Source organism: Aedes aegypti, chromosome 3 (genome assembly GCF_002204515.2).
Source record: "Aedes aegypti strain LVP_AGWG chromosome 3, AaegL5.0 Primary Assembly, whole genome shotgun sequence".
Lineage (NCBI taxonomy): Eukaryota > Metazoa > Arthropoda > Insecta > Diptera > Culicidae > Aedes > Aedes aegypti.
The window spans coordinates 404,024,211-404,037,204 of record NC_035109.1 but is presented as its reverse complement, the minus strand read 5'-3'; the positions used below and the strand labels follow the sequence as shown (position 1 = coordinate 404,037,204).

Here is a 12,994-nt window from a genome sequence, read left to right as displayed (position 1 = left end):
CAGACAAATTTACTATGTTTACATGGTAAACATGGTAAAATCAAGCGTATTTCTGGTCTGCTGAAAATTGCCGGTGCGAGCGCTTAAGTTTACCGCATAACTTCTGATCTCGCCCTAAAAGCCATTGATAACCATGTGTGTAACTCATTGTTTCTGAGCGTTATATACATATTAATTATAGTAATGAATTATGCGAAAAATAAATCCTCTGCATACAATTAACTCAGAGGATGCAACCTATGTCCATGAAAAAAAGTCAAGTAAATGTGCTAAAACTGGGCATAAATGATACGCGTGTTAAAAGCAGCGCTTACTGTATGTGTTGAATCAGCCTCTGGTACTACACGGGACCACTATTATTAAACTTACCCTGCTACCAAAGATTGTTCCCACCGCTTTCGGTGGGTTAAATTAGACCGAATCTGACAGCTTGAAAGACACCCACTGCGTATCATTTTGGGTAAATTTTACTTACCGTGTACAAGTTTGTGATGGTTTCGGTTTGTTTAGTTGCATTCTGTCTGTTCATTGGAAAAGCTTCGTGAAAATTTGTGATCTAATAAAGAGTTAAAGCTTAGATAATACGCCTGCGAAACTATTTGCGATCCTAGAGCGGTAAGTGATCATTGATTCATTATACTTAATATAAGCATTAGAATGGATTTTGTTCGTCTAAAGGTATTCGCATTTTTTTTTCCCGTTTTCTCGCAAAATGCGTAAACACTGATAGGGTAAAGCACCACTTATTCACAATAACCTTTGTCAAGGTATTTTAAATCAAGCCTCAACATAACAGTTACTGTTGATCCCCTTTTCTAGATAAAACTGTAACTCTGCAGGGGAATCAAATTACGAAAAGATTTCTGCACAGGATCTTTAGAATGAATGTATTTATTTTGTTTATTTTTCATTCCTTATAAGTATCATTTTAAACATTACATTCATTTCTTATATCTAGGTGTTCTGTGTTAGACATGTTTTGGTAAAACTAAATTAAGCTTTTGAATATTAACATTTTGTTACATCATATTACATTTTTTTTGCCGTAGCAGTTCAGAACTTTTACAGTTGAGTCGAATTTATCTGATTTTAAGAGAAACAAATTTGTTTCAAATAACTTAATCTAAACATATAAATCGCAATAAAAGATAGCAAGTTTTTTTGAAGATATATAAATCTCTTGTAGCTGAATATTGATCATGCTTGAGCTTGTATTCAACAATGTCTAATCAACACGTGCTATGCTTTTTTTAATTTCTTTATTAGTATCATTCCAAATATTACATTCATTTCTTATATCTAGGTGTTCTGTGTTGACAACACTATCATCCTAATTTGGTAAAACAAATTTTGTTAACAACATATTACATTTCATTTGCCGTATCCGTTCAGATTTTTTACAGGTGAGTTGATTTCACCTGTTTATAAGAGAAAAAAAACCCTTTTCAATTTATTTAACCTAACTTAACCTAAACATATAACGCATTAATCGTGGCAATAGAAGATTGTAACGATTTTTGCCTGAAATTATTAATGATTTTATTTGACATTTGTTCCAATGTTTCAACATTGGATATTCTATGTAACTCATTAGTACTATACCAGGAAGGAAGCTTCAGATCATTTTCAAAATTTAATTTTGAATCCTCTGCAGAGCTTTCTTCCTGGTATTACATCAGCTAGTCCATATTGGTACAGCATACAACAAGGCTGGCCTGAAAATTTGTTTGAAAAGCTTGTTCTTAAGACAAAGTTTTGATTTTCTATTATTAAGGGGATAGAGCCATTTTACATATTTGTTACATTTGGCTTGAATGCCCTCAATGTCATTTTTGAAAGTTAAATTCTTATCTAGCATGAGCCCTAGATACTTAACTCCATCTGACCAATTTATTGGAACGCCTCTCATCGTGACAACATGTCTACTTGAAGGTTTCAAATAAAGAGCTTTTGGTTTATGTGGGAATATTATTAGTTGAGTTTTGGAAGCATTAGGAGAAATCTTCCATTTTTGCAAGTATGAAGAAAAAAAGAACTTTTTTGCAATCTACTACAGATGACACGCAGGCTTCATCCTTTGGCGGAAATGGCTGTATCATCCGCAAACAAAGATTGTTGACATCCCTGATGTAACTCAGGTAAGTCAGATGTGAAAATATTGTATAATATCGGTCCCAGAATTCTGCCTTGAGAAACACCAGCTCTTATAGATTGTTTTCCAGACTTGGAGTTCTGATAATCAACCTGAAGTGTACGACTTGACAGATATCTTTAAATTATTCAACAATGTGTTTTGGAAAATTGAAGTTTTTTTTAATTTTACAATCAAGTCTTCATGCTAAACACTGTCGAATGCTTTTCCTTTGTCTAGAAGAGCAAGACCAGTAGAATAGTGGTCAGATTTGTTGGATCGAATCAAATTCGTTACACATAATAGTTGATGAGTGGTCGAGTGTCCATGTCAGAATCAGAACTGTTCAATGGCAAAAATTGAATTTTCATTGATGTGGACCATCATTTTGTTCAAAATGATCTTCTCAAAAAGTTTACTGATGGAGGAAAACAAGCTGAATCGGACGATAGAAGCTTCTGCAGGATTTTTGTTCGGTTTTTAAATTAGTACAACCTTGGTATTTTTCTATTTGTCAGGAAAATATGCCAACTGAAAACATTTGTTAAATATGTCAACCAAGAATGATAAGCTACTCTCTGGAAGTTTCTTGATGAGGATGTATAAAATTCCTTCTTATTCCTCTTTCAATGCCGGAATTGTCTTCTGAGTTGGTATATTTTACTGTTCACTTCGGATAGATTGTTCAAAAGTCATTTTCAATCTATTATGTGATCATTCCTTGCAGTATGACGAAATTTTATCTGTAGGAGATTTCAATACCGATTTTATGAGAGACAATTCACTGACAATTCAACTGATTGCAGTAGACAGCGCACGCGAACGGACGTGTTGACAAAACAAGGGTGGTACTGGCGGCTCTTTATGGACTTATCCACCGGTGTACTAAATTCACTCGATTCAAGAAATTTGACACTAGAGCGGGTCCAGATCACGTGGTGATCATACGGGAGCGTGCCCCGCTCAAGTGTCACAATTCTCAGACGGAGTTAATTTAGTACATCTGTGGATAAGACCATTGCTACCCCAACGTGTAGCTGGTTCTAAAATCTTAAGTTCTAAAATTTAAACAACCATACAAAATTACGACCAAACAATGGTGAAGGCGTAATCAATTTTGTTGAAAACATCCATTTTGAGAATTCAGTAGAATTTTCGGATTAAATTCCCAACAGCGCACTGTAGTAGCACGTAGCAAATAACTGCTTGCAAACAATATCCTTTAAGCGCATTTATTACCTGTAATCCTGCGAATAATATTTTTTACTATTCCGCGTTAAGCCTTAAAACTGGTTCTGGATTTAGGTTGGCGGCTTTTTAATTTTACTCCCATTTGACAGCCGCCCTCCACCCTCGGTTGAAAATTCACATTTTTTTCGTTTCTGTAAATTATTAGATTCGGCTGGTCTAAAGAGTCTAAATTATAAAGAGACGAAATCTGATCATATTCAAAATAAATCAGCTAGCAACTATGCCAAATCTATTACGCAGCACTGTCAATGTTGAATCCCACGCTAAAAGTGAGTCACAGGTTTTATGTGTTGAATTTTCACAGGTTTGGGTAACGAATGAAAAATTGACTGAATGTGTGGAAAACCAATGTAATGATAAGAGCATTCTTTATGCAAAGCATGAAAATTGCAACCGACACTCATGTGTTCAGAAAATATGCTACTTCAGAAGAAGCAAAATTGTCGTGGACGGCAACATTTTTGTGTGAGCCGTTTTCAGCTTGTGTAAAAAAGTTTTTGACAAGTCTCCTGCTCGATTGGAATGACATTGACAGTAAACTTGGAATTCCAATTGGAACATTTTGCTTCTTTGCTTATAGTTTCTTTAGGCTGGTCAAACCAAGATTTATTGAAGGGAGGTTCAGCAATCTAAGCAGTCAGTGGGTGCGAGGTGTGGTCAGCTGCGAGGGGGTGAAAAGTGACAGCTGGCGAGTCGGCGAGCTGGCCAATATGTTTGGTCTTATTCACAAATTAACGCTGAAGGGGGTGGGTGGGTGCCATCACGATGTTACGGCTCATACAAAAGTTGTAGAATGTTCATACAAAAAGCGTTATGAAGAGGTGGGTGGGTGTCAAAAATGGTCATTTTCAGCGTTATGAAATAAATGAATGCCTTTATGTATTTTCTCCACCGATGGTTTCTAGCGTATCCATAGAGATGTTTGTGTTATTGAAAATTGCTGCGTGTGACTCAATAGTACCTTCACTGGATAAATAATAATAAAGTGGAATAAAGTTTAGTTTTTTTTTCTGTAGGTAAACTGTATTTCAGATGCCATCATTTTGTGCAGTGAAGTATTGCGGGAATACGATTACGAACTCAAAAACCCGTGGAATTGTGTTCCATCGATTTCCAAAAGATGGAGAGCGACGCCAATCGTGGGTCGCGTTCTGTGGCCAACATGATGGTTGGTCACCACAGCAGAACCAGGCCATTTGTTCGAGTCACTTCACCAGCAGCAGCTACGACGAAGGGTTTCGTTATCGGCACGAAACTATAGGAGCCAAAATGCGACATCAATTGCTTCCAAAAGGTGAGATAAATAATTTATATCAATAAAAGATGCATATTTACTGATTAACAAACATATTTAGCCATCCCCACGTTGAAGCAAACGAATAACCCAAGTTGTAGAGAAGCAAACGGTATCGTAGGTAAGTATAAATCATAAAATAACCGTAAAATGAGTAGAACATAGACCTGCGCCACCGCACCGTTTCACGTCACGCCGACGCCAATTGATACATCGGCGGTGCGCCATATGCTTGAAGAAAATTTTTAAATAAATACCTGAATTCTCGTTTAATTTATGATCTCGCCCTAAAAGCTATTCGTAACCAAGTATGTAGCTTGTTGTTTAGCAAACGAATGGATTTACACGTTATTTAACAATAATACGATGAAGAGTAGAAAAAGCAAAACTATCATTGGAAGATAGACATCTTCCAATGATAGTTTTTATTGCTGAGCTGAAATTTTGCACAGTTGTTATGGGACCTAAATGCAATTTAAAAAGTGGGATTGTACTCCGTTTGGCATAGAGCCGTTTGGCATAAAGTCGTTTGGCATAATGGACGTTTGGCATAATGATTAACTTAAAATAAATATGTCGATATTTTTTTAGCTTTTATTGAGATCTACACCACCAGCCCATAGCAAAAAATGTTAGTAGGTTCTAAAGAAGCGTGGTGTTCGTTCAGAGATTTTCCAAGCTAAGAATTTCAAAAATTGTTTTAACATTAGAGAACATTACTAAACAAAACTCGTAACGGGTCTCTACATGTCAGAACATAGGGTATCTTTGAGCTTGCTGCGATATACATACTGGAAAACAGTAAATTGGCAAAGAAAGTTCGCAGTTATTCATCAAGGTAACGCTCATAGTATATTTCGCTGCAGATCAAGCTCAGTCCCAGTTTGGACGTAACACTCGATGAAAATTACTTGATAAAAGAATGGAATTTATTTTGCAAAACATCAAAAGCTCTAATCCAAAGATCTATCAATGCGACCTAATGCAAAAATAGCCTATATACGAGAGCAGATTATTTTTCTTTTAAAATGTTTAAGGCTCTTACCAAAAAAAAAAAATTCACAGCATGGCTCAAATAAACAACACATCTTTAAAAAAAATATTTGTGGCAAAACTTTTCAACGGTTTAATATGAATTCTAACTTTGGAAGTGTACATAAAAAACATCGTCTATTATCGAGAGAAGGGAAAATTTGTGATTGAAATAATTTTTTTTTTCAGTATATCTCAGAAGGAGATCACGCGTTTGCCCCAAAACAAGTAAATGTTGAATATTGGCAGATTCTAAAGTAATTATCATTCTAACAATACATCTGGCAAGAATTGCCCTCCCCTTGGTTATGCGACCTTGCCGCGATGGGAGGGCATAATCCATTAGCCCATATGATGGAAACCAAAGGCGTAACCTGTAGTGGTGGTATCACATTTTGGCATTTTTTGCTTAAAGCCGCGTCATAATTCATATGGCATAGACGCAGAGCCGTAGCGTGGCTTCATGGCGCCCTTGGCGAACCTCCATTTCAGCGCCCCTTAATCAAAGCTCAGCAGAAAAAAAATCTGAGCGATTTCTACGAGAATTTTTATGAAAATCGTCAAAAGTGTCATAAAAGGTTATATTATTTCCTTAAGATCAGAACATATTAAATTATTGACTAAATCTCCTGCAAGAAAATATGAGTATTCTTTTATTTTTTAATGAAAATTTTCTGAGTACTTTTGAATAATATCTGAAAAATGCATTGACAAATTCCGAAGAAATATAAAGCAAATGTACAGTTTCTACTAGATGATTCAAACAAAATTTGTAAATTTTGGTGAAATGCAAATTTTTAAAGAAATTCTCCTTTACATGTCGGACCATTTGCTTTCAAGCAGAGTTTTAAAACTTTTCGCTCTGAATAACTGGAAAGAATTTTAAAGCTTATGCCAGAAATACAACTCGAAAGCCATAGCAATCCTTTACAAAATTATGATTCTTAAACAAAAGCCAACCTCATAATAGTAACCGTAAAGGAAAAATTGTTATATTTTCTGAGATATGAAAGGATGGTTTAGATTCTTTGGACATTTATAGAAATATCATTTTTCAGGAAATTCATAGAGAAAGCAAAGAAAATTCTCTAGGATTTGAAAGGAAATATTTTTATTTGGAATTTTGCGTAGATTTAGTCAAGACATTATTTAAAAGCTTTATTGCAAAACTGCTGTTTGTTAATCAATAAAAAATATTAGAAATATATCGAAGAGTTTTCAATTTACTTTCAAGGAATTGCTGTTACCATTCAAATTGAAAGCATTCTTCACAGTGAGATATCGAAAAATGGAAATATTAACAAAAAATCTAAAGTTTTTTTCCAAGAACCTTAACGGTGGAAGAGAAGGTGAACATGGAAAATGTCAATCATGCAAACTTCTTGAAAGGTGATCAAATATTAACCTTCATTAGTCCCTAACAAAACGCCTGGGGACTTAAAAAGTAACTCTATGAAGGTGTAAGTTATTTTTCATATTAATACTATATTAGCACTTCCGTCAGGATGTACTTTTAACCAAAAAATTCTACTCATATCAATTCCCTTCAAATTCAAAATATTTTTTCTTTAAAAATATACGGGAACAATGATTGTATTATATCTGTAAAATAGTTGCTCCAAAAATAACTTGATTTATTCCATCAGGCTTCTGATTGATGATGCTTTCGAAGAACAACCCTTTTTTGAAAATAAAAACTATAAATTATCGAATTTTCCAACCAATTACTAAAAATCTTTGATTTTGATAAACTCCAAAAATTGATCGTTTTTTTCTAATCGTTGTTCCATATTTGTGTGAAATTTTATTATTTTGGTGAATTTTTATTATCACAACATTGTACAATACTAGTCGAACAATGTGCAAAAAACCGATTGAAATTTCATTGATAAATTAAAAAGATACAGCATGCACAAGGTGTCCACTTTATAAAATGAACAGTCCTTAAGTGATTTGATAATCTCTATTCACAGTCTACGTGAATACCTATTCAACAATATCAGGACGATTCAGATTACTTGTTCAGTTACGAAACTACAGGTCATCAAAGTAAAGGTCTCTAAAGGGACTTTTTTCAGATGTAGCAGGTTCCCGGTGGCCACAGTGACCAAATCCGGATCTCCGGGAGGGTTTCTGAAACTAGACATGTGTGCCCTTCATTTAAGCCCAATAGAACTAAATTCGGTCAACACACTGATTTTTGCGAACTGTTCGAATTTTTGGGTCGAAAACGACTCTAAGTCACAATATGTAACTTTTTTTATGGAAGCTCCCCTAGGGGTCATTCAAAACTTTTGTTTCCGCTTAAACAAAATTTTCCACAAAAAAAATAATTGTCAGAAAGTTTCAAACTGCTAGGTTATTTCCATGGGGCAGGACACTTAATAATATTGGTATTAATATCTGTTAATATCAATTAATATATATTAATCCATTAATATTTTCGAAACACATCGAAGTGGCTGTGACTTTTCTTTAAAGAATCAAAGACATCTGACGTTTCAAGATATCAACATACATGATGAACTCAAACACGGTGAGCTTTCTGGGAGCGAATCCAAGCAGCGGTAGGTCTGTTGCCGAAACATATTGTGAACATCCTTGATCTTCAAGGATATTGTTCATGCTGTGCTCTTGGGGAAATCCAAGAAACTGATGTTTTCCAAATCGAAAATGATCTGAGGCTGTTTGCTCCTATGAAAAAGGCATAGCTTGATGTGGAACAACTGCATCATTTATATGGGCATTTTGCAGTTTGGAAGGTGGAAGAGAAGGCAACCAGTGAAATAAAACAAGTGGGTGGATACTCTGCTCCTTACGCATGTTTAAGTGTCCCTTGTTTCCATCCATGAAAGAACTAAGGTTTTTTAGGACATATTTGGACATTGCATTTTATTTAATCCACATCCATCATGCAATTTTTACACGTTTTTTGAGGAATGATGAAACACGCTATTTACAAAGCTACTCCCTCAATTGATCTTTCAAGATCTAAGTGTGAAATCGGCTCAGAAGTACTTCATAATTTGTACAAACACGACACATATAAATAGAGGAAACTCCCAGCACACTAGATAATATCTTTAGTATCAATTGTAATATTATTAATACATATTAATATTTTAATACCAGATCAAGTGTCTTGCCCCATGGTTATTTCAATCAAAAGTTACATTGATTTGAATTTTGAAATGGGTCGAAAAGACCCAAGGTCCTTACTAAGGTTAACAATAATGTTAATTAACCCTCTAATACCCAAATTTTTATTTTCGATTTAAGCACAGAGAACAGACATGGAGGCTCGAACAAAATTTCATCAAAACCATGTGTAAAAGTTTGAATCAACCATCAGCGCCGCCAACGCAGACAGCCTAACGACATACTAACTAGTTTCGACAAAACGATGTCGCTAGTGAACGTCAAAATGCATCAGCACACAAAGCAACGCTAGCGACAAGTGGCAATTTTTGATATCGACACCAGCGCCAAAGTGTAAAAAGCGGCAAATTTGTAGTCTTCTCAATCTGACGACAGCGCCGCGTAACAGGAGCATAACGACATACTTTGAAATGACCAGTACAATGCTTTACACACGCTGACGAGTAAAGATGAACGTCTGTTCTCTGTGATTTAAGTATAATGTTTCGTTATCTAAAATCGTTCTAAACACGTTTTGGGCATTTATTTATTTTTATTCGCAAATTTTTAAATTTTGGTTTTTGATTTTTATAATTTTTATTTTTGAACATCCCTAGCTTTTTTCGTTTTTTCTTGAAGCCTTTTCTAGTTGTTGATTTTTGACAATAATATAAATTTAAATTGTTACGGTATTTTTAAAAATATTAAATTTTAAATTTTTTTTTGGAGCGTATTTTATTTTTCGTGTAACTAACGGAAAAACAGGTTTGAAATGATTTTAATACCACCAGGCTCTTCTTTTGTGATAGATTGATCGTAGAAAAATATAAAAGGTACGATTTTTTATATTACACGTTAAATGAAGCCCAGGCATTTGTAGGTTATATAAGAATGCAATTTTTCAAACAATTTCTAAAAATACAAGAAAGTTTCAAAAGTCATAAAAAACTTTTCTTCTATGCGTGTTATGAGTCAAGGTATAAACCAAAAATAAAATCATTTTGATTTCCGAGCTACGAAAAAATACACAAAATTCCAAAGTGTACCCCGTCTAAAGGCGGGGTTGGGTATCAGAGGGTTAAGAAGTCTAAATAGTTACATTCAACTTTTCCACCGCATTTTTTTAAACCAAACGAGTTTCAGCTAGTGTAGAACATGTTTACGGTTATCTATATAAATAAAAAAGAAATGGTTTTTGTATGTCACGAAATGGTTTACGAACGGGTCAACGGATTTGAATGATTTTTTCTCCGTTTTGTTCGTCAAGGGTTCCAACGAGTTTGTGTCTATAAAAATCCCAGGATATTCACCGGGAACGTTAAAAAAATAAGAGTACACGGAACTGTCATTTTGTATGGGACGATCCATAGCGTTTTTCAACAGACTACTTGATGGCAAGACGAAGTTTGCTGGGAACACTAGAGCAGTTTACAAAATGATTAGGGTTATGAAAAAATTACGCAACATTATATCAGAATGACGCCTAGAATTATGAGAAAGACCGATCAAGATAAAGCAAGAGCCTGCTGCTTAGAATCTTTTAATTGATTCTGTGAGAATCTTGCCCAATTTTCTGTTGAAAATCTGCCCATGATTCCGTGGATCCCACTCAGGATAATCTTAGATTCATGTTCAGTATTCTGTGAAAATATTTCTTGTAATTTCACTAAAAAAATGAGTGATCGAAACATACAGTCTAACTTTTAGCATACATACAAATCTGAATGATACAAATCTTTGTTTCTTATCATTAACAAACTTAATTTACGTGTATTTATTTGAACTTCAAACTTTAAAAATATATATAGGAATGAACAATATCTTTTGAAATACTTATTGCATATTTTGTTAATGCCTTTAAAAATGTGTTTTGTATGTTTCTTTATTATGTCCTATTTGTTTGGAATTGTTACTAATAATAAGCCTTAATCTAATATGCACCTTTGAGAATTTTACCGACTGATTCACGCATTTTGGCGCCCCCTTTAGGCTGGCGCCCTTGGCGGGTGCCAGCCTGGCCAGCCGCACGCTACGGCACTGCATAGACGCAATAATATCTCGGATGTGATCCAACGGACATTCTGCGTCATTGATAGAATTGATGCCCATTTCAAATAATTAATCTATTCGAAGTGGACATTAATACTATTGGTGACGTTCAGTTTGCCTTTTGCTAACCAGAATGATCCGTAGCCACTCATACTATTAGCTAGCTAAATACATCGTGATCATATACGACGTAGGGAATACTTAGGAACTCTTAGGAAAATGACTAGTAGATTCACTGAGTAGAAATGAGTGGCGACAATCTTATTTTAATATGGTTTTTACATTGCCATAATAAGAAATACCTCTTTTGTAACAGCGGTATAAATAATCTAATTCCAGCTTCATTTTCGCAAAATTTACAAGTAGAAAGTAGGCGTTGTGAAGCATTGCATTTGCCACCGAAAAGTTAATCTTGTAGGAGACTGTTATTGAAGCCTAAGGTAACTTTACTCTTCAATATTCACTATACAAAATCATTTAATGACTATGGAAAGTAAGACGCTGAGATCGATCATTAGGGTACACTTGCTAGTTTCGAAAAATTGTTGAACAGCCAAGGAAAGCGACTTTTTTCTTTAAGGATATATGAACGTAATGACCAATAAATATTTTTAACAACAAAAAATGAAATTAACTAGAACTACTACTAAACAGCCTAATTTTGTTAAGACTTGACGACACTTGACATTTAAGACTCTAATCTTACGTAAAAGACAATAGTAACACTGCGGAACACGTTTTTGTCTCAAGCTTCAAAATACCGCTATTTACTTAATTAAGGGTTGCTGAATCCATTGCCGTTTTCAGGAATATCCTAACACGTCTAGTTTTTGAGATATTGGCTGTTAAAAATGCAAAAATTGCCTATATTAACCAACTTGCATGCAAGTTTGCCGACTTGTAAGGCAATTTATTTGCCTAATTTGTCACAGAACTTAAACTTTATGTGTATAACATTGCTTATTAGTAAAGTTTATAATACTTTCGATGCGGAAAAGTTATTTTTTGATGATTTGAAGAAGAATTGCATTTTCCCATAAAAGAGAAACGAAGAATTTTGTATGGAGACAGCAAGCATGTTGAAAAAACGGTTTAAAGTAAATTTAATCGTGCAATTTCAACCAAATTATATCCAAATTGAAAGTTCAGGTCCTATTTGGCATGCTTAGTGGATTAGATCACAAAAAAAATTGATAAATTATACTTTAAATTTTATGTAAACATCAAGAAAACCAGTGTTTTATACAACTTTGGCGACCTGTAGCTAAAAATTGTGACGTGCTGGAAAATTTCTGAGAATGGCATCAGATTCAGCAACCCCAAAACTACTAGAGACACATAATTTGATCCTTGAGACACGCAAAACTGTCATTTTTGTAACGCTGTGTAATCAGAATAGCATTTGAATGACAAATTATTCAAAACCATTTCGACCAGACAGTATTAGTAATGCACTCAGAGGCGTCGCGTCCACATGTGCAACATGTGCACTGCACAGGTGGCAAATCATTCATCATAACAACCTACAATTTCTACTATTATTGAAGTACGATTCTTTAATTCTCTCAATAAAATTTAGCCTATTTCAATTATCTTTATCATTGATCATCGAAATTTTCACCTTTCAAAATATTTGTTGTTATATTTTTGCAATTCAAATTAAATGCAAAAGCTGTTTGGTGCGGCGCGAGATCTGTGCCCTAATTTTCCTTACGCGCTCAGTGCGATGCATGCTACGCAACACTTTGTTCCACGCTACACGTTGCTGCTGTGACGATGAAACCCAACGTGTGCACTCTCATCGGGAGACGCGTTGCCTTTCGTCGTACACACAATCCTGTATATGTGGTAGAATGTTTTATGCACTAAAAATGCCAGTGTGTAAGTAGCCAAAGCGTCAACTCTGGCCGTTGCACAGTCTTGCCACATCAATCTGTGCGAGCGTGCGGTGGGGAGACAAGAGACAAATCAATCCACGAGAGAGATCCATTTTGCTTGCTCTCTTTTTTCCTTCGCGCTTTCAACATCACCACGCTTGTGGTGTGGAGTACTGGCGTGATTTTTTACACGGCTGACGGTAAGAAGTTTCTGTAAGTTTG

The 12,994-nt window shown here is 34.9% G+C and overlaps 1 protein-coding gene across 1 annotated transcript in view; it reads left to right on the top strand.

Annotated features, from left to right (window-relative positions):
- Positions 1-482: 482 nt before the first annotated feature.
- The window catches only part of LOC5566714 (zinc finger protein 184), a 55,399-nt gene continuing 42,887 nt past the window's right edge, over positions 483-12,994 (top strand). The window contains exons 1-3 of the mRNA XM_021855646.1: positions 483-615; positions 4,399-4,676; positions 4,738-4,797. Of these exons, the coding sequence (XP_021711338.1) occupies positions 4,415-4,676; positions 4,738-4,797 (322 nt within the window). The 5' untranslated portion in view covers positions 483-615; positions 4,399-4,414. The remainder of the gene's footprint in view (positions 616-4,398; positions 4,677-4,737; positions 4,798-12,994) is intronic.